Source organism: Puntigrus tetrazona, chromosome 3 (genome assembly GCF_018831695.1).
Source record: "Puntigrus tetrazona isolate hp1 chromosome 3, ASM1883169v1, whole genome shotgun sequence".
NCBI lineage: Eukaryota > Metazoa > Chordata > Actinopteri > Cypriniformes > Cyprinidae > Puntigrus > Puntigrus tetrazona.
In genome coordinates, this window is record NC_056701.1 from 1,958,182 (window position 1) to 1,983,480 (window position 25,299).

A 25,299-nucleotide genomic window follows, 5' to 3' on the forward strand; every position below is an offset into this window, starting at 1 on the left:
CCTCGAAAGAGTGGTCCCCCAGAGCCAACTGGAGGACCTTGACAACAGGTTCATTCATGACAAAAAAAACAAAAATAAAACTGATCAAAAAAGCAAAATAAAGAGCGGATATACACGCTGCTTACTTCATTTTAATCTACTATCTTCTTTTTAATAAATTCATAATAATGGACAACAACCACACGTATACATAGATGAAACCAGACAAACTTGCACTAAATAGAGGCAAAGTTATAAAGGGGTCGACAATGACTTTACTGAAAGGACAGAAACTAGGACACACAGAGCACATAGGGAATGAAAACACAGACAAAACAGTCCAGGGGTGTGACAGCTTTAAGTATGATGGCAACAGAACACGACCAAAATTAATGAACTCTTATCAGGCGTCAGCAGGTGTACCTGCGGGTTTTAGCACGAGCTCAGACGGGCCTGAGATTTCCCCGCAAACATTTCAACAGTAAATTATAGTCCTGTGTGCACCGTATTTCTACTGACAGAACCAGCCATGCTATGAATTTATTAGTTAGAATTTAGAAATGTATTACTATACACGTTTACTATAACAATTAATCTGTTCAATTTGATCAATTCATTAATTTCTTTTTAAAGTAGTAGCCTACATTTAAAGCTTCCTTAAATATATTTATCATACTGAGTCAATAGCGTTCCGGTTCATGTGAAGTTCTGTTTTCCTAGTTATTTTATAAAAGCACAATGTTTTGTTGATATTTTGACCATTTACATTTCCGAATAATGTATTACTTTTCCATTTATGAAGGCTAAATTATTGAACATTGTCTATGATCAACTCGCTGTCCCTGGCCGCAAAAAAAGATATCGTGCAGACGCTCCTGACTTTTATAGGTGGTGTTGATGAAGTCTCAAATTGCTAAAGATGATTTATATGTAGCCGATACCTGAACAGTTGTTAGTGTGCAGTAAATAACCTTTACTTGTTAACTTGTTTAAGTAAATATGATTGAATGACAACGCAAAAAGTATATTATACTTATAAATAAAGGTGACTTGACTTGAGTTCATTTGGTATATTTGATATCGTAATAAAAGGAAATGCTAATTTGTCACAAATTTACAAAAATTACCATGACAAAATCAGTCATTTTGATCTAAAAAATCATACAAAAATTGCGTAGTCTATACTGAATTTTTAATTAAACCTTACTTTTGTTTTATTTAAATTTATCTAAAATGTGGCATATTCTTTGATATTCCACATTATATGATTACAGTTACATTTATTTTGTAATTAAATTATGTAACGCTGCTACATAGAACCAGTTCCTCCCAACATTGATTATTTATATTAAAAATAAAATAATAACGTGTTCATATTTACTGTAATTGCCTGGTTCCCCTGTCAAAGATCTAGCAATCACACAGATTAAAAGAGCTTCTGAAAACTTAAATACAAAGTTTTTACAATATTTTACAAACTTAAATATATTTTTACAGCTTTTAATTTAAACCACCTACAAATTTTACATATTCAAATGAAATGTTAAGGTCACCACTGCATCTGCCTGAAAAGTAGTAGTAGTAGTAATAATAACAATAAAAACAAATATTATTTAATCTATTATGTATTTAATTCTAATAAATCCAACACACACATATAAAATACATTAATAAGTCAAAGCTGAGTATGGTATTGTTTCTCTCAGTAACATCAAGTGAAATAAACTCTTTCTTCTGTGCATTTATACCATGTGATGTGGGGAATGTCTTGAATTCTTGACCTCGCCTGTAGTAAGAAAATGAAAGTGTTTAAGTGAGCTATTTCTGGCTTTATACAAAGATGATCATTTCCTTTGGTTATAAACACACACACATTTATATGATCATTTTTTTCGCCTGTCTACCAGTACTCTGTAATATGCTTTTTCCACACCTTTTTAACCTGGTCGGATTTTAGTGTGAGGTGAGCATCAAATTCAAACTAGTACTAATTTTAGAAATTCAGTTTAGTTGGTGCATACACAGACTTTTATTTAACAATACTTTTTCTCACAAGAACTAAAATAAAGTTTGACTGCAATGCAATGTAGAGGAACCGGTACATTCTTTACGTTCAACAAAACCATTTTGCTATTGGCAATGTTTGTGAGTCAATTGAATTGTAATAAAATATGTACTGATTATAAATAGTACAGGGAAAAGACTGAAGCTGGTTTATCTGCATTGAAGACATGATGGTGCTGCGAATGGCAGCCACAGTGCTTAGCTCCTGTGCTTGTATTGTTCTTGTTAGTTTTATGTATGACATATATATGAGTGATTTTCGTTTACTCCCGGAACTCAGTAGCTGGGAGTGTCTAAAACTGACCAAAAAAAGGCAATAAAACTTAAAAAGAAAAAAATGAAATATGTAAAACCCACAGCCTCTAGCATGCATCCATTAGCTGCTGCTACTGCTGAATTATTAAGCTTTAAAGTTTTATCACGTCGTAACACCAGTCAACATTAGCGGAATTGGACAAGATAAATTACATTTTAAAAAGAAAATTGAAAATACAGTTTCGGGGTTATGGGACGTTGTCATGGGGTCCTACTTGGGAACCCAATCACTCGCCAATCATCAAGAACGGGCTTTATGGTAAAGAAAGTGTTATACTTTATATGAAGTAAACCTGGCAGCAGTGGGAGGTTAGGTATACTGTTAATTTTAGCAGGCATTTTTGATTTAGTCTTACTCCTAAGACGAAAATGCGAAAATGCTTGAAAAGTCTTAGTTGCATTTTAGTCATTTGCCTCGTTTTGACAGAAAAATCGACAAACAGTCCTTGCATTTTTGTCAATATTTAGTATATATGTTTAGATAGCCATTTTTTATGTAGTCTTCAAAAAAAGTTATTGGTTTACTTAACATGTATACCTTTATGTACTTTTGTTGGATGACACAGATAGCCTAAGTATGTAATAGGACTGCTGTCCCTAAGACGAAAGACACCTGTTTAAGTTCATGTTTACTGAAGTATTAAGGCTTCTGGAGTCTTTTGTTTCTGTTTAGTTTAGTTTTATTTTAGTTGAACACCGCTCTCCGAGTTTAAAACACAGAATAATGTTCTGATAATGCTTTCTTAATGTTATTCTAACATCTTTTTTTAACATTATTTTGATCTCATTCTAGTTTTCGTTAGTTGGTTTTTTATTTTGGGAACTCAAAACTTCTTGATTGAAAATACAGACGAAAATGAAGGAACAGGTGATTTGAAGTATAATGAGTAGGTACATGCACATAACTTAAAAATCTACAGGCAAAAAATTTTTTTTAAATAAACCACAAGTACACAAAAATGTAACAATAAAAAACGAGATTAAACGCTTTACCAAGAGTTGAGTCATACATACATTTTCAGTAACTGCTATACAATAAGAAGTAAGTGTTAACAGAACATAACACTCCTCAAGCTGTAGGAACGAGGATGAGGACAGCGGGGGTTTAAGAGCCAATGAGAAGCACTAGATTGATAAACAGTATTGTAAGACTAGGAATACTGTTAAAACATTAACAAAACCCATCCCTGTTGTGAATCAGGAGAGAGATATATTTCATTAGATATCACTTTTGCTTCACTAATTTGATAAAATGCTACATTTTTATTAAAAAATATGAACAACTTTTATTGGCGGGTGATTATACATCGTTTTATATTTTTATATATCTGAAAGTCATGATAGTCAGTTTGTTTTGATAGTTCCTCCTTAGTTAGTTCCTCAAGGGTTCATAGTTATGTTTGACATTTGCCTGCTTAATAAAACCCATTTAAATGAAATGTGATATAAATCTTGTGCTGGCAGCGGGGGTTGATGTGATGGCCTACAGCTGCTCTGAAATACAGAAAGTGAACAGAAAAGTCGGCTTCATGCCAAATAGAATGATGTGAACTTGCCACGGGGATAGCAGGATATTCACAAAGACTGATCTGCATTTACATTTATTTAACAGCTTTTATCCGAAAGCAATTTGCAAATGAGAAAAACCACAAGCAATTTGTCGCAAGAAGATGTGAAGTACAACATGCCAAGTTTTCAGTGCAGCGTGCGGATAGGTCCACGAGCTAGAAGTGAAATACAGAAATGATATAGAAATATTAGAAATATATGAATAGAAATATTTCCTGACAACAGTACTTTCTGTTGCTGAAAATAGGCCCTTTTTGACTTTTTATGGAGCATCCTCTACATTTATTCTGACCAAGTCTGTCATTTCTGTGATGGAAACTCTTTCCTTTATTCCAGATCGTTGCTTATTGGTGAGAGGAAGGTTTGTGTCTGGGTTACACAGGTGAAGCCAACGCTGTCAAGACAAACACAGTTTAGTAGTACTGACGTGGTTTATATAGACTGAATTGGTTAGTTGTGCAGATTTGCTTTGTTTAAATAGTTAAAGAGTTTTAATGAAAGCTCAGTCACCTGTTTCAGGCTTTCTTTCCCAGCTAACAGTCGTCCAATCGCCAATCCAGGAACCAGCAGAACGGAGGACAGGGCCAGCAACCAGCCTACAGCATACGCCCAGATAAACGACAACGGTTGAAAGTCAAGGGCTGGTAGCACCACAGAACAGATAAAAGACACCTGAGAATGTGGAAGAGAAAGAGACGTTAAAGAAACATGAAGAACTGATCTTATGTGCTTTAGGTAAAGAAATGCCTCATTTAGGAATATAAAAACCAACAATATCCATTAAAATAGTGATCAAAGCATCGGTGAAACTCAAACAGATGAAAGAAATCCAAAAACACTCACCGTGGCCACAAGAGGAGTCAGGTATTTCCAGCACAGAATGAATAAGTAGTTGGGTCGTGAGTTTGTCATGTCTTCAATGACGTCAAACATTCTCTCAGCTCCTGTGATCAAAGAGCAAAAGTACAAATCACTAGCTTTCCAATGCTGCCATTGCTTTTATGTTGTGTGCATGACTCACCAAATATCCAACCCATGGCCAGAGACTCAAACGCAGACAGGAACAGACATTGGCTCCAAGGCATAGTAGATCCATACATCCCGCTCTGCAGGTTTCATGCATTAAGCAGGACTGATGAGAGAGGAACCACAACGCTTGCCATGGCAAAATCTTCAGTTATTGAATTTGTTGTCTATCTATACAACCAAAAATTCCTTACATTTAGTGTTCATCAAGTGGTTGTGTAATTATTCATTTTGTTCATTGTACTCACCCATATACTTTAACAAAAGGTCTGATCTTTAAATAATTTTCAACAATTACTGTTATCCTGTGTTAGAGCATTTAGATACTTTTAAATCCTTTTCCTCTTCATGCACTCATCGGACACATCTGCATTCATGTTTTTATTGTACTCTCTCACACAAAAACATGGTGTTCTCTGACCTCTGTAACCATGAAGAGTTCCCCAAGAAGCAAATAAGACAGAAGAACAGGAGGAAGATTTCTCGCCGCCTGTTCTGCAAAGAACCGCTGGGAACAGGTCCATCACTGATGTGACCACAGCTTCCACTGCAACAAACTTTAAAAAGAACATCAGGAGCACCTGAGAACTGTGAAGACACTCGAAGATAGAAAAATTTCCATGTAATTCGTCATGTGCCATGTTCTGTAAAATATGTTGGTTTTCAGAAGCAAGAAACGCATACAGGTTTGAAATGACATGAAGGTGAATAAACAATTTGTAAACAGAAATAAAAAGAAAAGAAAATAGATAAATAAAATGATTTTTTTCCCTTTTAGCACTCTATTCATTTACTGCTTTTTAAACTAGCATTAGCTTTTCTAATCGTTTTATATTCTGTTTTGTTTTTATATCTGTAAATCCTCCGGTAAAGTTGGTGAAATGTCACTTGTGCCTTTCTGGTTCTCACCATTTTGTACCTTTAAAGTTACAGCTCAAATCACTGACTTTCAGCAAGGGCAGTATGTGTGTTTGTGAGAAACATGAGTTCCCTGTTTGTCAGTCACTACGTGTTATGTTGTGATGACAGACTGGGGACTTGCTTGGAGCCCTTATTAGCTCTGAAAAAGAAAGCGTCAATGAAATTTGCCAAGCTGTTAACTAATCCTGAGCCCTCCCGTCACGCCGGGCATAAATAGAAGACAGGTGTAACCACTCATCAGATTTTGCTTTGAGCTGACAGTCTCATGACTTCTGGCTCTGAAGTGCTAGAGGAGAAGCTGAAAACAAAAGCTGTTCTGGGTGGCGTTGACGACATAATCAGTTGTATTCCTGTGTTCCAGCAATTACGCTGCGTGTCTCTCCTAAAAGAGTGATTTCTTAGCATAGTTGTTTTGCATCTTTTCAAGATGCCGTTTCAGCTGTGCCCTCTTGGGTGTGGTCGCTATCTGTCCGCTAATGACGGCCACAAATGCTGTCTTCAATGTGTGGGGTCTGGAGTTCCTGACAGTGCTGCGATTCCGCCTCTTTATCCTTCGGGACGGACCGGCACCTTCTGTTGTCACTCAACCTGGCTTATCTGAGGGCTGTGGTAAGAGCCACTCTGCCGGTTCTGCCAATTCAGGAGGGCTGTCTCACAGTAGTCCTCTTGTTTTGTTTGGTACACAAAGAGAGGACCAGATGTTGACTGAGGAGAATGAAGTGGAGGAACTGCGGCCTTCTGGTGTCGTCCTATGCTCCTTCCAAAGCCTGTAGGACCACGGCGGTTCTCGCTGCTAAGACCTACAGCACTGTGGTCCAAACCGCCTCTACCCTATATGCCATGGCGATCCTGCTGGTCCTCCAAGCCAAGGCATTGAAAGAGCTGCACAAGGGTGACTCTGACCCAGGGTTGATGCAGGATCTGCGTACAGTGACCGACTTCGCTCTACAGGCATCAATAGTTCAACCAAGCCGAGATGCATGATGCTGACAAGATTCGCTTCTTGGACACTCCCATTTCCCAGACTGGGCTATTTGGCGACACTGTTGAGGACTTTACTAATCAGTTTTCGGCAGTACAGTACAGCAGCAGACCAAGGTGGTTCAGCACATCCTCCCCTGGTGTGATCCTCCAGCTGCCACTGCTTTGTCGCGGGTTTCGTCTTGGCCTGGTCGTCGCCAAGGGAACCCCCCTGTGGCAACAACATCCAATTCAGACCCCGTCAAGGCTGTTGCATCAAGCATCACTGCAGGAAGCCCCCTAGACAACAAAGAGACCCTAAGACTTGCTTCATATGTGACCACTTTAGCACTGGATACACTCCCGAGTCTGGGATGGCGCAGTGGGACAGGACAATCCCACCGACTTCTCGTCACACTTTCAGCCAATGGACAGACCTTGCATTTCTATGGGCCGGGGTGCCCTTAGAACAAGTGTCACAGCATGTGGTCATAACCACAGACAGTCTGGGGCACTACATGCAATACAGGCAGTCTCAGGGCTCTGGACAGGGTCTTGTCTGCTTTGACACATCAACTGCCTAGAGCTACTGGCAGTGCATCTAGCTTTAGGCAACTGCTGGAAGACAGGCACATATTAGTCCATACGGACAATATTGCGACTGTTTCATACATCAACCATTAGGGGGGTTTATGGTCAGATTGCATGTCACAGCTTGCCTGTCATTCCTCTTCTGGAATCATTCACATTTCAGATCACTGCATGCTGTACATATTCTGGGGGAGCTCAATCGTGCAGTCAACGTGCTTTCACAACAACTCACCTTCCCCAGAGAATGGCGACTCCACCTTGGAGTGTAGACTGTCACCCTCCACCTTGAAAGTGTATGTGGCTGCCATTGCAGCCCATCATAATGCAGTAGACAAGTCTTTGAGAAAGCACAATTTCGTTGTAAAGTTCCTGAGGGGTGCCAGAAGGATAAATCATCCTGAGGTCAGTATATATTCCACATGTCACCCCCCCTTTTGGGAAGTCTATATTGTTCTGCCACCTGTACAACAAATAGAAGAGGTTAGCACCCTCTTGGAAGGTTGGAAGCCCTTCTTGTAGATGTTTTTTCTTAACTCAGGAACAGCCAGTTGGCTTCTCCAGTAGTCACAGTTGTAGTGTTCAGGTTGTGGCGTTTTACATTGGACCCCAGTTTGTCATCACAACTTGTAGTGACTGACAGACAGGTAACGCCTCGGTTATGTACGTAACCCTCATTCTCTGATGGAGGGAACAGAGACGTTATGTCCCCTTGCCACAACCTTAAGCCATTGCTGAGAGCTGAGACTCCTGAGACACTTGACGCCCAAGTTAAACACTAATCAAGGTTTGGGGGTGAGTAAAGTATGGGGTAATTTACATTCTTGGGTGAACTACTGCTGAAATGCAGTACACATAAAAAAACTGTTTATTTTAATTTATTGAAGGGGTTAACCTATTTCTTAAAACTAACTGATACTTGTTATAGCACTTGCATATCATTAATCTTTTGCTGATTTTATTTGCTTTCATTGTCCTCTTTTGCAGATCGCTGTTAAAGAAAACATTTGTTGTAATTTCATAATTTTTGGTTCAAGCTAACACAATTTATGTGTAAGTGTGTGTTTAAGCTCACATGGGTGTCTAGTCCCAGCAAAATAATCATGATGAAGAAACAAACAGCCCACAAATGAGGGAAAGGCATCATGGCTACAGCCTGTGGATAAGCTATGAACGCTAGTCCTGGACCTGAAACAGAGAAATCTCATGCTGAGCACATTCTCTGATAAAAAGCCCTTTACCTTGTCCACCCAAAGTTGTGAATCTAATATAACGTATGCATTAAGTTGAAATATTGCATAAAGCATTTGCAAATGAGCACAGTTTCCAATCAAAATGGCAAAGAGAACAAAATTGTCATTTCCCGAAAAGTGGCACAAAATATCAATAAGAAGAACTAGGAGAAGCCACTAAATATATACCCTAATAATATTAATATAAGATAAATTGCACCTCAGAACAAACATGCAAAATGCAGTTATTGCTTACTGGGAGGTGTAGGAGGCAGTTATACATATTTTGATGACAGATTTTGCTCAGGAAATTCGGAATGACCATAAAAACATTCTGGGGCCTCCTTTACAAAATGTTGTGCAGAAACAATCCTAAATTTGATCTTACCATCATTTCTCCAATATGTGTACATGTGATTCATAGAATGAACACAAAAACGTTTTTGCTGTGAATGGAAGATTCTTTTCAAGAAATCTGTTTGATCTCCCGTTATTCACATTAACACTTTGTCACACAAGTTTAAAAAAAACACTTTAAGTGAGCGTTAAAACATCAAATTCACATTAAAACAGGTTGATGGAAACATAGTTAATGTTGCAGTACCTGATTCTGCCACCTCCTTGATGGGGACGCCCTGTTCATGGGCCATAAAACCCAGCACAGAGAACACAGCAAAACCAGCCATCAAACTGGTGCCACTGTTCAGAAGACAAAGCCAAAAGCAGTCCCTGATAGACGGAGATATGCATTTAATACATATTCATAGTATATTTATAGTCCATTTGTAATTGTTGACTCATTTATTTCACCTATATCACTGTTTTTAAGTATACTAACTTGTAGCAATTGTTGTTGTATTTATTGACATAGAGACTCTTTCACCTAGATATCACACTATAGAGACTGTGTCTGTTCCCCGAATTAGAATATGCAGAGAATGTCCAAACCTAATCAAAAGCAATAATTTAATTAATGTCCAACAAATTAAAACTACCTATAATTCAAATAAGCAAACGATAAAACTTGGCTCGCTAAATATTAGATCACTTTCCACAAAAGCACTTTATGTATATGATTTGATCAATGATCAGAAGCTAGATTTGCTTTGTTTGACAGAAACCTGGCTAAAACCAGATGATTATATTACTCTAAATGAATCTACCCCCCAAAATTATTTCTATAAAAATGAGCCACGTTTAAAAGGTAGAGGGGGAGGTGTTGCTACAATTTATAACAATATTCTTAGTACTTCTCAGAGGGCAGGCTTTAAGTATAACTCATTTGAAGTTTTGGTGCTGCATATAACATTATCTACAGAATCATGTGCTAGTGATAAATCTTCTGTCATGTTTGTACTGGCTACTGTATACAGGCCACCAGGGCACAGCACAGATTTCATCAAAGAATTTGCTGATTTTCTAACTGAGTTAGTACTGGCCGCAGATAAAGTCTTAATTGTTGGCGATTTTAATATCCATGTTGATAATGAAAAAGACTCATTAGGATCAGCTTTCTTAGACATTTTAAACTCCATTGGGGTTAGACAACACGTCTCTGGACCTACTCATTGTAGAAATCATACTCTAGATCTAATACTGTCACATGGAATAGATGTTAAAATGGTTGAAGTACTGCAGCAAAGTGATGACATTTCAGATCACTATCTAGTCTTATGTGAACTCTGTATAGTTAAACCTGTAAACTCTGCACCTTATTACAAGTATGGTAGAACCATCACTTCCACCACAAAAGAAAGCTTTCTAAATAACCTTCCTGACTTATCTCAATTCCTTAGCTCATCCAATACGATGCAAAAACTTGATGATGTAACTGAAACTATGCACTCTCTTTTTTCTAGCACTTTAGATACAGTTGCTCCTTTGCACTTAAAAAGATAAAAGAAAACAATCTGACTCCATGGTATAATGACAACACACGCACCCTAAAGAGAGCAGCCCGGAAAATGGAGCGCAGGTGGAGAAAAACCAAATTAGAAGTATTTCGTATTGCCTGGCGGGAGAGTATGCTGTCATACAGAAAAGCATTAAAAATAGCAAGATCTGATTATTTTTCATCCCTTTTAGAAGAAAACAAACACAACCCCCGGTATTTATTTAGTACAGTGACTAAATTAACAAAAATAAAGCATCAACAGGTGCTAATATGCCCCAAGAGTATAGCTGCAATGAGTTTATGAATTTCTTTACTTCTAAGATTGATACCATCAGAGATAAAATTGTAAATATGCAGCCGTCAACTACAGTTTCACATCAGATAATGAGCTTTAGATCCCCTAAGGAAAAATTACACTCTTTCTCTATTATAGGAGAAGAAGACTTGTACAAACTTGTTAAATCATCTAAACCAGCAACATGTATGTTAGACCCTGTTCCATCTAAACTATTAAAAGATCTGCTTCCAGAAGTTATAGATCCTATTTTGAACATTATTAATTCATCATTGTCATTAGGTTATGTTCCTAAAACCTTTAAACTGGCTGTAGTTAAACCTCTCATTAAGAAACCACATCTTGATCCCAAAGACTTAGTAAATTACAGACCAATCTCTAATCTCCCTTTTCTGTCAAAGATACTAGAAAAGGTAGTATCCTCACAACTGTATTCCTTTTAGAAAAAATGGTGTCTGTGAGGATTTCCAATCAGGTTTTAGACCGTACCATAGTACTGAGACTGCTCTCATTAGAGTTACTAATGACCTGCTTCTATCATCTGATCGTGGTTTTATCTCGTTATTAGTGCTATTAGATCTTAGCGCAGCATTCGATACTATCGATCACAACATTCTCTTGGATAGACTAGAAAACTATGTTGGCATTAGAGGAAGCGCCTTAGCATGGTTTACATCATATCTATCTGACCGCTATCAGTTTGTGGCATTAAATGAGGAGGTATCATATCGATCAAAAGTGAAATATGGAGTTCCTCAAGGCTCAGTGCTAGGACCGTTACTTTTCAACCTTTACATGTTACCTCTGGGAGATATTATCAGGAGTCATGGTGTTAGCTTTCACTGCTATGCTGATGATACTCAGCTCTATATTTCAGCGCAGCCTGGTGATACACACCAAATTGAGAATCTAACAGAATGCATAGTCGATATAAAAGCTGGATGATGAGTAACTTCTTAATGTTAAATTCTGAAAAACAGAGGTGCTAATAATTGGACCTAAAAACCCCACATATAATAATCTAGAACACAGCCTATCACTTGATGGCTGCTCTGTTAATTCTTCATCATCAGTTAGGAACCTAGGTGTGCTGTTTGACCGCAATCTTTCCTTTGAAAATCATGTTTCTAGCATCTGTAAAACTGCGTTTTTCCATCTTAAAAATATATCTAAATTACGACCTATGCTTTCAACCTCTAATGCAGAAATATTAATTCATGCGTTTATGACCTCAAGGTTAGATTATTGCAATGCTTTATTGGGTGGTTGTTCTGCACGCTTAATAAACAAACTTCAGCTAGTCCAAAACGCAGCAGCCAGAGTCCTTACTAGAACTAGGAAGTATGATCATATTAGCCCGGTTCTGTCAACACTGCATTGGCTCCCTATCAAACATCGAATAGATTTTAAAATCTTATTAATTACCTATAAAGCCCTGAATGGTTTAGCTCTCAATACTTGAGCGAGCTCTTATCACATTATAGTCCTGCACGTCCGCTGCGCTCTCAAAACTCTGGCCATCTGATAATACCTAGAATATCAAAATCAACTGCGGGCGGCAGATCATTTTCCTATCTAGCACCTAAACTCTGGAACAATCTCCCTAACTCTGTTCGGGAAGCAGACACACTCTGCCAGTTTAAATCTAGATTAAAGACACATCTTTTTAACTTAGCCTACACATAACACATCAACACACCTTTTATTATTCAAATCTGTTAAAGGATTTTTAGGCTGCATTACTTAGATTTGCTGGAACCGGGAACACTACTTCCTACAATACGATGTACTTGTGACATCGTGAAAAGAATGGCATCTACGCTAATATTAGTCCTGTTTCTTTCTCAATCTGTTTTCACAGTATGTATCCAGACTAGATGGTGGATCAGCACCCAGAGATTATGTTCATCAGAGACCAGAACACCTAGATGCGCCCGCCGACAGATCACCAGATCCTGATGCACACACACACACACACGCACACACTAAGTCATTTACACTACCTGACACAGCTGCGTTTAAAATTGAACTGGAAGTTAAGTGCTGGGCGTCCGGTCAGAGGAGAACTGACCCCAACTGAGTCTGGTTTCTCCCAAGGTTTTTTTTTTCTCCATTCTGTATGCATGGGGTTTTGTTTCCTTGCCGCTGTCGCCTCTGGCTTGCTTGGTTGGGGACACTTAACTTCTAGTGACCATCGTTGAATTGACTACAGAGACCGTCTCTGCATTTAATAAGAAATTGGTCACTCTCGTCACTATACATCCCTGTCATTATACTGTACAGTGCTTTGATGCAACCTGTGTTGTTAAAAGCGCTATATAAATAAAAATGATTGATTGATTGATTGATATTGTAACTACCCAATACAGTGAGAGTGCCAACAGATATACTGTAGGAGAAAACAATCTGAGCCCCGGCCTCCATCCAAACCTACGTACACATAGACAGATTTGTCATTTCAATATAACAATGTTAGCTTACATTTTTAAAAACTGTATTTTACTACTTAAGATAATAATAAATAAATAAAAATATTTTTGTTTCTGAAAACTGAAAATGTATTACTTTATTTGAAAAAGTCACATCACATCAGCTGTCACATCAGCTACATCAGTGTGTCACGGTGTGGTTCAGCAAGGATTGCTCAACAGGAATATAACTTTTAAAAGTTTTAATCTTCCACAAAGATTAGACGAGAACGGACAACCTGACATGGCACCACTGTATCTATTTTTACAACCCGCCCTACCCCATACCCACAACGATTATACAGGTGCATCTAAATAAATTACAATGTTGTGAAAAAGTTCTAATTGTCAGCGACAAGAAGTTCCCAGCACCCAGCCCTGAGTCAAGCACCAAGGTTATCTCCACATGTCTAAGGCATGAAAGGTGTGAACCTGACCATACAGAGTGGATATCACCCCAGGGAGAATCCTTTGGTCTTGAGTAACCACTGTAGGGGTCGCAGGTGCCATCAGACTCAGCAGTCTTTGAAACTGCTTGACAGTGAGTGACTGGCCTTCACACCACACCAAAATAAGTGATTCTCTGTACTGGAAAAAACACACAATTCTTGCTGTCCAGTCTTAACCCAGGGGGAGAGTGCAAGGCCAAATGGAAGAACCTGATATTGGTAAGCTAAGCCCCCAAAAGCAAACATCAGGAACTTCCTGTAAGAGGGAAGGATAGAGATGTGGATGAATGCATCTATAGTGACAAACCAGTCCTCGGACTGATTTGAGACCCAACCTGTTTGAGGATCCTGAGCTTCAGCCTCATGACTGAGCGGTTCAGCTGCCTGAGATCTAAAATGTCCTCATCCCTCCTCAGAACTATGAAGTACTGGCTGTAGAACCAGAATTCTCTTGGATGAGGAGGGACCACCTCGATGGCCTCCTCCTTCAAAAGAGTGTCTACTTCCTGTTCCATAACCAGAGCCTGTCCAGCACACACCAAGGTGGGGCAATGTGCAGAACCTACTAAGACACATTTCTCTCTCAAGAATGACCTCTGCTGTTCCCTGTGCTCTGGAATGGCACACGGAATGGAAACAACCAATCTAGCTGCTTTAGGGTGCCTGTCAGCTCTGATACATTCCCAGGTGGAAGAGACTAAGAGTTGTGCTCGCTGGAGACTGCTGCACCCTGGAACTGGGGTTGGCAGACCAATCTCTTGAGGGCACTGTGTAATGCAATGTATAACGCTCTTCGCCAGAGGGGTCTGTCCTCCAATGTCCTGAGCCAAGAGCACCAGGGCTGCTGATGTCTCCTAGTGACATGATAGTACCCAGACCCACGTCATCTCCTAGGAGGTAAAACCAGAGCCTGCTAGACAGGACTTATTGAGACACACTTGGCAGGCTCCCACAACTCCAGATGTCCCACTAAAGGTGACCAGTCTCTTTAGACTGGCATCCGGTATTCATTCTGGGATTCTTCTCTGCTCCGCTACATCTCTGGGTGGAAGAGACAGAGAGCAGTGCTTGCTGCACCTTGGAACTCTGGCAGGGCTGACAGACCCCTATTAAGGGCACTACAGAGAGACAGGCACAGAATAATGCAGAGTACACAGCTCTTCCCCAGGCCCTCAGGACATTTTAACTGAAGACTGTTCAGCGAGAATAACGATCCACTGATCCGTCTCCTGCTAAAAGCCTCCAGCCCAGGAGTGTCACTCAGACTCCAAAATTCTGGGAAGTGAGAGAAGTGGCTCCCCGAATGAGGAGCTGGAACACAGTTTGTTGCGCTGTTTGGGCAGCGAGGTCAGAAATGTGGCTTATAATGGATTCATGTATAATGCGCTTGATATAATATGCTTGTGCAAACAATCTAGATCTTGTAAGAAGATCCTGTTTTTACACTATGTTGTCTTCACTAGCTTATGAAATAAAGAGTGATATGAACATGACAGAAATGCTGAATGACAGAAAGCTTCAAGTTTGAAGGCTGCATTCCACATGCTTTTATGCTTCCCGGCCAATGACTTTAATCTCCTATGACATCCTGCCCTTCCATTGAACTAATTATATATGTGATTCAGAGCATGTGCATCAATGCAGCTTGAGTTCCTGATAAGGAACGCAGATATTCATTATAAATGTATAAAGGTAATGCATTACTTTACTTTACTAGTCACTTAAACTTGAGTTACAAGTAAGGTGTTTCCCCCGACACTGGTTACCTGTGAGTCAGCGAGAAGAGACGGTTCAGGGTACAGGTAAAATACAACCCCCTGCAGAGCTCCAGGAAGAGTCAACCCACGAATCAACAAGACCAGCAACATCACATAAGGAAAAGTAGCTGTGAAGTACACCACCTACAGGTGCAGTACAAGACGAGAAAGGATCATAATAACTTAATGTGAACAAACAATTTCTTTTATTACAAATTAAGAAATATTTTTTACCTTCTGACAAACAAATCATTGTTTACTTTCCAAAAAAAACTTACAAAAAAACCCACTTTGTAATTTGGTACACTTACACACCTTGCCTGTAGATTTGACTCCTTTCCAGATGCAGAAATAACTTACAATCCACACTGCAATGAGACACAGAAGAATCTCCCAGTTTATCTTACCGACCTCCTCGATACCCCCAGAGAGAGCCAGCACTCTGCGTCTGTAGAAGTTGACAGGGATAAATTGTATGCTTTTTATACAAACATTTATTAAATTATTATTTATTTTATTGCTATAAAATTTGTTCATGTAGAATATTCAGGTAAGACTCATTAGGTTGCTTGTGCACACATTTTCAAAATTTTCTATTCACATAAGAACACTTGTATGTAGTTATTCTAGTTGTGCAAAGGATGATATAATTTGTGTTTACTCCCAGAACTCAGTAGCTGCAGATGTTGAGTTGATCAGTGTTGTCCAACTGAGGCTCATATTCTTTGCAGCAAGATTGACACAGCTGTCTACAACAGAGAGGAAAAACAACCTTTTGTTTTGTTTTTATTTAAACATTTGCTCATTTGCTTGATTTATATAAGGGTGTCATTATCACCCGTGTTCCACAGGTTATCACAGCTGGCCCATGGAAGCTGGGAGCTGAACGAGAAGATGAGGAAGAAAAGTGCCCAGGCCAGAATGATGATGTAATACATGCAGTTATACACCTGAATGACCTGCCCTGCATAGCCGACACCTGACATACAGTAAAGCATAGATTAATAAATGTAGTAAAATGCCTTTAGCTCATTGAAGAATCGTACATTTTTGCTGCTTTGTGACTCTCACCCTCAGCCAGTGGACAGAGACGAGTCCAGCATGTAATGCCTCCTTCCTGTGTGTACTGTCCCATCGCTGTGTCTAGCAGGAACAGAGGCACCCCGCAAGTCACCACAAACACCAGGTAGGGAATCAGAAATGCACCTGTGCAATAATTGATCATTAACATACCACAGAATGCCGAGAAAGAGTGTGCAGTTAAATACGTTCAACAACAGTTTTGGTTTCCGATATATGAAGAAATCTGAAAAACAAAATGAAAACCCAACACTTTGTGTATTTGTTCAGCCTCCTACCTCCTCCGTACTTGTAGCACAGGTAAGGAAACCTCCAGACGTTGCCCAGACCGACCACATTTCCCGCCACAGCTAAAATATACTCTGCTTTACTCCCCCAGTAGCCTCTCTCTTCTATCTGTCCCTGGCTTGTCTTCATACCGACACGCCGTTCTGACCAGTTATTTGTTCCCGCCATCCAGACAGCTGTGATTCTGCATTAGTGCTCACTCTAACAAAAGCTTAATATGAGAAATAAGTTAGTGGGAGGGGGACACGTTTTTCAGCACTGCCTTTTTTTTTTTACTGACAAAATTTATTGTGTGATGGTTGGGCAGGCTTTAGGCAAAATATGTAATTTAAAGAAATTCAATCAAAACAGGCAAAAATATTTAGATATGTAAAACCTACAGCCTCTAGCACGCACTCTTTCAGTGAGCTGCTGAGTTATAAAAACGTTAAAGTTTGTGTCTTGTCTTAGTATCAGTCAGCTGTGCAAATTGGTGGAACAATAAATTACATTTTAAAAAGCCTCAATTTACAACGTCCTTTTATTAAATAACTTTTGAAACTTGAGCTGAGGATTTGCTCTAAATGTTCTGATGAGGTTAGAGATCAGTCCAGCCCCTTCAGTTTCCCAGCTTCTTCTCTTCAGTTCACCCGCTCATTTTCCACAGGGTTCAGGTCAAAGAACTGGAATGACCAGCAGAAGCTTGGTTTTGTGCACAGCGACTCATTTTTGTGTTGTTTTTTTGAGGTTTGCGTTTGGATTATTGTCCTATTGGAAGATTCAAACGCTGCCCATTATTACATTTCTAACAGAGCTAGTCACTTTTTTATTTTTACTCCATGCCATGTGTCTAAACAAGATGTCCAGGACCACCAGCAGAAATATAGGCCCACAGCATTAAAAAATACAGCATTATGTTTCTTTGTACACATTGATTCATGTGTTCACCAAACCCACTCTTGAGTGTTTGTGTCACGTGTTTGGACTGTTGTTGTTGTTTTCATGTCCCATGTGCTCCGTGTGACCTACTTTCTGTCTTCAGTTAATCGTCTCATTGTGTTCAGGTGTGTTCAGTTAATTATGTCAATTACTTTCTGCTATATAAGTTCCTGTTATACGTCTGGTCTCGTCTATGTATGCGTGTGGTTCCAGTCTGTCTGTCTGTCTTGATATTTACTCTTTCATAGAAGATTAAAGACTGTTAAAAGTTATATTCCCGTTGAGTGCTCCTTCCCGCAACCACGCCGTGACAGTTTGATGCTAAAAAGCTATTTATTTTAGATTCATCTGACCATAGAAGAAGCATTTGTGGTGATATTCTTGCTTTTATTGTTTTTCGTAGATCAGCTGACTTACGAAAAATGTAAATATTATGCACAAAAATAACTTATTCAGAGGCAAGGCAACACAACTTCCAAGCGTACACACTTTTAAAAAAAACAGATTATGTCAAAGCACTGAACAGCGTCAAATTGGGTGAATAGAGTGATAGTAACAAGATTAAACACTCATTTCCATCCAAAGGCATTTCATTAATAAAAGAAGAGACGTCATTGTCTAGATCAGCTCATTTTAAATAGTATCTTCGTGATCAAATAGGCGATAATCGCTAGAAATGAAGTGCCCCCAACTAAGCAAGCCAATGGCTTCGAAAACATCTCTTCCCAATCCAAACTCTACACTACCATTTCTGAATAAGTAACTGATATTGTTGAATATAAAAACAGATCAAGTCTTACATCGCTCCCCATTTTCCCCTCTCTTCGTCTCTCTGTCCTACATTTAAAGGCTTGAAAAGTCTCGCACCTCAGTTTTGTTCTTCTGCCAACAACATAAACGTTTAACTGCTTTAAACCAGTTCAATCACTTATTTTTGAGTTGGGCATGACAGTAATGCTGACTTTTGACTGCCTTGTTTAATTTGTTCATTTTTAACCAGTTTGTTTCAGTAACCAGCGTAGTAACGTGTTAGTCACAGAACCGTCCAATTGTATGCTGCCATTGATGAACTGCTTTAATTTACATTGATTTCTTTAAATGTCAATCAAGACACTTGAAATGGATAAAAACGTGCAACTGAAAAATATGTTAGTAATAAAATGTTTTAGTAACATGACAAAATGCACAGAAACAAAAAAAATTTTTTTTTGGGGTTATTCTGTTTTTATTCATTAACACCGTTTACATTTAGATAATTGATTTTAATTTTGGTACCATAGAAAAAATTATAGGGTGGTGCAGGGATGATGTTAAAATCTGAAAGATTAATTCACAGTGAGTTCCCTAGAGTTTTTTCTATGGGTTTTAAACTGAGTTTTTTAATTGCATTGTGAATTTCACTTGAATGGGAAAACAAGCATTTGAAAAATGTCAAATTATTTCATTTATTTTGTATACATACATACATACATACATACATACATATAACAGCATGTAGCCTTCAAATATTTTTAAGTTAAGTAAACATTCCTCTTAAGAAATCCAGTGTAAAGCAAGTGTCATAAAACAGTTACGCTGAAGATGACAAAATAAAGGGTCACTTAATTTTTGTACTACGTATTCAGTCTCACAATAAAATACGATTATCACTCCTGAAACTGTGCAGTGTGTGCTCAGAAGCATGAAATGCATATTTTATTTAAACTGTGAATAGATTATAAAGAGCACTCCCTTGATAATCACTGAAGATGTTAATGGAGTTCTGCACTCTTGTGAAAAGTTGCCTTCACTGGGAAGGTATTCTCTCAATTTTATTGTGTTTATACTTTAATTAAATAATGACCGGATACACCAATGTGCAGAACAAAACCATTGTCAGTGTTTAAAAATACTGAATGCACAGCAGTGTTTTATAGAATCTGCCTACTGGTGGGTACTAAACTGATTCTGTACACTGATTCAGTACCAATACTATTGACTAGGGCAATATCGCAGTAATAATCGAATGTGATTCATCTGCGATTATGAATGCACTATTGCATAACTTATCAGTGAACTACAGCTCTGTGTGACGGACATTTACTACTAATCACAAAAACTGTTTTACTGAAGAATGCATGAAACTTGCATGGGGATAAGCAACTACTTTGCATGGGGATCAAAAAGCAACTTTTAAGAATCGTACATCACTAGCATCTGGTGTTAGATTTCCCCAATAGAGTCATCGCCAAATTTTTTGACCAACACCAAAAAGAGAATGAAAGCTGACAATTATCCATGGGAGACCAGATTTCTTGAAACCAGCTCATGCATCTCCTTTGAAGTTTTCCTTTATCTTTGGTGTGTTACAAGCTGTTTGTGCATAGACTAAAGTCTCAAACCCAAAGAGATACTCTTTTTAAAAGTTAAGACTCTACCATGCCTTCCTAAAACACCTTCTAAAACTCACCACCATCACTGTGTGGGAAGATTTTATGACCACAATGTTTATGCAAAGAAAGAAGGCAGAGCTACTATTTTTGATGTAGCGTTGCTGCCGGCGCCATGTTCTGGAGATGCTATGTTTCGTTGAAAGTTCCAGAACACTGTTCCAAAACAGTTTGACACAAATATAAGAAAGTATACAGTGATTTTTTTTTTTTACGGAAGAATGATTCTTAAACCTGCAGAGAGACCTATGAAGTCTGTTTCTAAAAAGTGGGTCAATACCAACTTTGCAAGGACAGTCTGGCTCTTCTGACTCACAGCCTATAAGTATGTTTTATTATTTAAAGAACCAATTGAGCGGTGTAGAGTAGAGGTTGGATTTTGTATCATATTTTGACATGGTGTTGTGTTTACATAGATGTCATTATAATCAGTAATTATGTCCCTAACTGGATGCAACAAATGACTTGTTTCAAATGTCATTTATTGTTTTTTCACCATGACAGGTCATTGCATTATAGTTATATATATTTTCATCACGCGCTTGAGGTATTTGGCCAATCACAACGCACTGGATAACTGGCCAATCAGCTGGCTTCTGAAAACAATAAGCTTTGTAAACATCAGAAAGGCAGGGCATAGGGCAGCAACAATAATTTACAGTATGTGGAAAATACAGTTTTTTAACCTTAAACCGCATAAATACATTGCATTACACCAAATACACATAATAATGTTCTCTTTAGCGAGGTCATATGACCCCATTAATGTTACAGTTTGGTCCCTTTTAGAGGAATGACCACTTTTCTGACATTTGTCAGACTACAGTATTCATTTAACTGGTACAATTTTCAAATCATTACACCAGAAAAATGGAAAGACAGTGTCGGTGAAGGTGGTTGTGAATGTGTGTAGATGTGTGTTAGTTACAGGATCAGAGAAGGACAGTGTTCCTCTGTCATAGTCCAGATACACCCTCACCCTCTCCAGCCTCTGATTAACAGGAAAACCAAACCGCTCATCCAGTCCATACTGCACCCACCAGACCTCACTGTTAAAGAAAACAGGTCCCTTCCTCTGGTTTGATGCTGTAGTTGCTCCAAGACTCCAGTATAAACTATCTTTAACCTCCACGTCCCAGCAGTGTGTCCCAGAGTTAAAACCCTCTGAACCCAGAACACAGGTATACTCGTCAAATCTCTCTGGATTATCAGGAAATAGTTGACTGCTCAAACTCCATCTCAGACTGGTCAGATCATCAGACAGGACAAGAGATGGATGAGCAGTGTTTGGATCCAGTATCACAGGAGCTGATGAGACACAATCAGCAGATGCTTTTATTCTTAAGTTCATATAATGATCAAGAGTGAACCCTATTTGGATTCCATGTAAATAAAATGATCTGCTGTATAAGTGTAACTGTATCATGTTCTCTTTTCATGGCTCATTTTGGTGTAATAGCTCAATTAATTATTCACACATAATGCTACATTCTATAAAACTTCCCCCATGCATCATGTCCAGTGTATGTACAAGAGCACAGATCTTCTGGAGACTCACTGTTCTGGATGATGTCCTGCATCTTCTTCCAGACTCTGAAGGACAGGTTGCCCAAGTATCGTGGAACATGAATCAAAGCTCCAGAAGGTGTCTGTGGATCCGGATGTGATGAGATCTGGACTCTGGAAGAAGATTCGGGATCAGGACTAAAGTGGATTTGACTTCAGAAGCAGAGAGACCAGAAACACCAGCAGATCACTCACCTTTCCTTTGAGACCGGAAACTTCTGCAGAACAAACACACCATTTATCATCAACAACTCAATCAATCAATCAATCAATCAATGATCTGAAATCAGACCTTCAGAAAGCAGACGTCATTGTCTTTCATCATCTGCTCCATGTCTTTGATTGTGTCTGAAAGAGCTGAGATGTGTTTGTTGATCTCCTCCATCTTCTCCTTCATCATCTTCTTCTTCTGCTCCTCTTCCTCCCTCAGTGCAGTGATTGTAGCTTCTTCTTCATCTCTGAGAAACTGATGAAGCTTCTCAAACTGCTGTTTAATCTGACTCTCTGTGTGATCAGCTTGAGACTGAAATCAAACCACATTCACTTCAGTCGTCTTAAAGATGCAAATTATTCTGGAGCAACATGAAGAGTGAGTGAATAAATGTATTAGTTAAAGGTTTAGTTACCTAAAATTTAAAAGTAGCCCATTTTTACTGACACACAAGCCTCAGGAGATGAAGGAAAGTTTTCTTACTTTTAGCAAAGGAAAACCAGTCTCCTCATGGCTTCTATCGAAATCCTCCAACATTTTTCTTTACAAATCCTCATATTATGCTTCTAATTCATGACTACCACTATGTTTTGTTCTCTCTCCAAATTCATCAATAATCGCCAATGTCATACGTCATCCGCAGGAACTGTTTCCGCATATAAACAATAGTGATAGAGAAGTGTTTATTTCATTTGAAATATGGATTGTTTTGCATATTATAATCAACAGAAGTGAAAGAAAAGCATTTGTTGTTACATTAGAAAATTTATTACAAAAACGCATGCATCATTTTATTATGGATACACAGGCTTTATTTAATGTGTTTTCGACTATTAAAGGAAAACACCCACCCACTGCAATGACAGGGCTTAGAAGTACCAGTATTTTTAATATAACTCTGACTGGATTTGTCTGAAAGAAGAAAGTCATATGCACCTAGGATTGCTTGAGGGTGAGAAAACATAGGCTAATTTTCATTTTTGGTAAACTAACCCTTTAACTACAATTCAAACTTTCTGAACTACAGTAGCACTAGTACTCTAGTAGCAGATGTTCTGTCACTGTAGGTTAAAGTATGCAAATCAGTCTTTTTTCACAAAACACAAGTGTTAAATGGCTCAAAGGCTGGAATACACTGTTACATTGTGTAACTCTTGCCCTGGTTTCCTCCAATTTAACTTCTGGAGAAGCTGACGATAGTTACAAGAAGCCAAACCAATTCAGTTGGCAGATTCAACAGAAAACAGCGTAATGAAGGTGCGTATAGAAAGATAGCATAATGTGATGTGAAATGTTACAGAACTCGGCACTGAACCCATCTAAGTGCACACACACACACACACACACACACACTCACACTGCAAGGAATAAGACTTTGTTGTGTATTCCAGCCTTAATAACACTTGAACTTATGTGAGTTAATAAAGCATTTCTATTTTTTTCTATTATGCATGAAAATGCAGATTTTCAAATTAAACCGAATTACTGGGTTGCTATGCTTTCACTGGTCTTTCCGTGTCTCTGTGAAAAAAGACCAACGATAATAATGAAGATAAAAAACAAAGATCTATTTTTTTCTATTAGATTACACCAATCTTACAACAATATTAAATATTAATCATGATTAAAACGATTCTGCTGAAAATGAGCACCAGCCAATGGTATTGCCGCATGCACGTTGGCCCCGCCCACTCCAGCGAGTTTCAGTTTCTGTTACATTTTTTTTTTAAATGCGCAATAGTTAAAATGGTTTGAGAAATAAAAAATATGCACCCAATCCGTTCTGAAAATACAAGCAATACATCTTCTCAAACTTCAAAAGAATCCGTCCTCACCCCGATGTGTTGAACGGTTCTCTCAAACTCTCCCTTGATGTTTTCTTTGTGTTGAAGTTTCTCTCGCAAGGGCTTCAGCGCCGCGTCGAGCTCGTCCTGCAGGATGGTCATGAAACGGGCTCATTAGCGAAAGCGCACAGAGGCATACGTGGTTTATAAGACCTCGCTTATAAGCGTGTTTCATCTCCCACCTTGTACGACGAAGCCACTTCCCCGATGGGTCTGAACGCGTGACTGTCGTGCGTCCGTGAAGTCAAGCAGATCAAACACGCAGGCTGCTTGTCCTCCAGACAGAAGAGTTTGAGTTTCTCGCCGTGCAATCCGCAGATCTCCTCGGACGCCGGGGAAGCGCTCTCGTTCCTCTCCTTCAGGAAAGACTCGCACAGGTTTTTCAGCGCGAGGTTGCACGTAGGGTCGTGTCTCGAGGACCTCCTGCAGACGGGACACTCGCGGGTTTTCCTGATCTTCCAGAACCTCTGAAGGCACTCTTTACAGAAGCTGTGACTGCACTCTAGAATAACAGGAGCGCTGAAGACTTCGCGACACACCGGGCAGCTGTAATCGTATTCGGCTGGAGAATCCATGTTCACCTAACGAGCAGCAGAAATCTAAAACATCGCTTTCACTTTCAGAATGACTTCAAATATCCCCAGAAAGAACCCAAGCAACCGAAACTTCTCTTTGTGTTATGTTTTGTTTAGTTTTTTTTTTACCTGGCCACCAAATTCGTCTTCTAAGATGAGTTGAAACATGCCAGATCTTGAAAGGCCGCAGCAATGCAGTGAACATCATCAATGCATGTTTAAAAAGACACATTTCTGGACTTTTTTAAAGGAAACAGAGAAGCAAACAAAATTAATTAAATGTGCTATGTGTTTGTTTTTTTTTTTTAATGATTCCCAATTCCATTCGCGATTTCTAGTATTTTTAAAGGCTTTACGAGTATTTCAATATTGTAATTAGAAATTAATTCAATATTAGAAGCAGATTTGTTAGTTTATTAATTGTCAAGGTCATGTTATCCGCATCTCCTGAGCTCCATCACGTCACTCCCATAACATCCGTCACCACTCATCTTCATAAATATTTCATCAAATATAACTTTAGGAAGTTTGACCGAGGATCTTTTGAAGCTCGGTCGTTGGTGTAGAGGAGAAGAGCACTGGGGAGAGGACACAAGACCCTGAGGAACACAAACTGATAGAAGATGAGCTGGGCCAGTCCCAGAGGAGTCTGCAACAGCTTCAAAACTACTCCATGTTTGGTGTGATTCAGACAGTTTTGGTGTGATTCAGGTTTGAAAATCCCGCCGATAAAGTAGATCCTTTAGTAAGTAAAGTAGATTTGTTTTGCCATCACCACATGATCTGTGACAGCCCAAACTCCATTTTTGCACACAACCACCTGCTTCATATTGATTTAAAAACCATTGCAAAGGTTTCTAGTATCAATTCA

The 25,299-nt window shown here is 38.9% G+C and overlaps 2 protein-coding genes across 2 annotated transcripts; both read right to left on the bottom strand.

Annotated features, from left to right (window-relative positions):
* Positions 1 to 2,547: 2,547 nt before the first annotated feature.
* Positions 2,548 to 17,014, bottom strand: LOC122330004 (sodium- and chloride-dependent GABA transporter 2-like). Its single transcript, XM_043226776.1, is given in 16 exon segments — positions 2,548 to 4,321; positions 4,438 to 4,599; positions 4,771 to 4,871; positions 4,949 to 5,031; positions 5,375 to 5,441; positions 5,444 to 5,510; positions 8,498 to 8,610; positions 9,259 to 9,383; positions 9,493 to 9,519; positions 13,197 to 13,273; positions 15,527 to 15,661; positions 15,833 to 15,965; positions 16,179 to 16,266; positions 16,356 to 16,496; positions 16,589 to 16,723; positions 16,876 to 17,014. Coding segments are annotated over 16 exon segments (1,725 nt in total). The 3' UTR covers positions 2,548 to 4,189.
* Positions 17,015 to 19,973: 2,959 nt separating this feature from the next.
* On the bottom strand, positions 19,974 to 24,936 carry LOC122330083 (E3 ubiquitin-protein ligase TRIM35-like). The gene is made up of 6 exons (XM_043226897.1): positions 24,036 to 24,936; positions 23,845 to 23,940; positions 22,091 to 22,321; positions 21,994 to 22,016; positions 21,791 to 21,912; positions 19,974 to 21,540 (listed from the first exon to the last, which is right to left on the bottom strand). The coding sequence occupies exons 1-6, from the start codon at positions 24,426 to 24,428 to the stop codon at positions 21,062 to 21,064; spliced, it is 1,344 nt and encodes a 447-aa protein (XP_043082832.1). The 5' UTR covers positions 24,429 to 24,936; the 3' UTR covers positions 19,974 to 21,061.
* Positions 24,937 to 25,299: the final 363 nt, after the last annotated feature.

Bases quoted from the DNA above. Each gene is read 5' to 3' on its own strand.
- LOC122330083 (XM_043226897.1), bottom strand. From the start codon at position 24,428: ATGGATTCTCCAGCCGAATACGATTACAGCTGCCCGGTGTGTCGCGAA. The intron at 22,322-23,844 runs GTGAGGACGGAT...GTTTGATTTCAG, and splicing joins GAACCGTTCAACACATCGGG to TCTCAAGCTGATCACACAGA. The intron at 21,913-21,993 runs GTGAGTGATCTG...ATCTTCTTCCAG, and splicing joins TTTCCGGTCTCAAAGGAAAG to AGTCCAGATCTCATCACATC.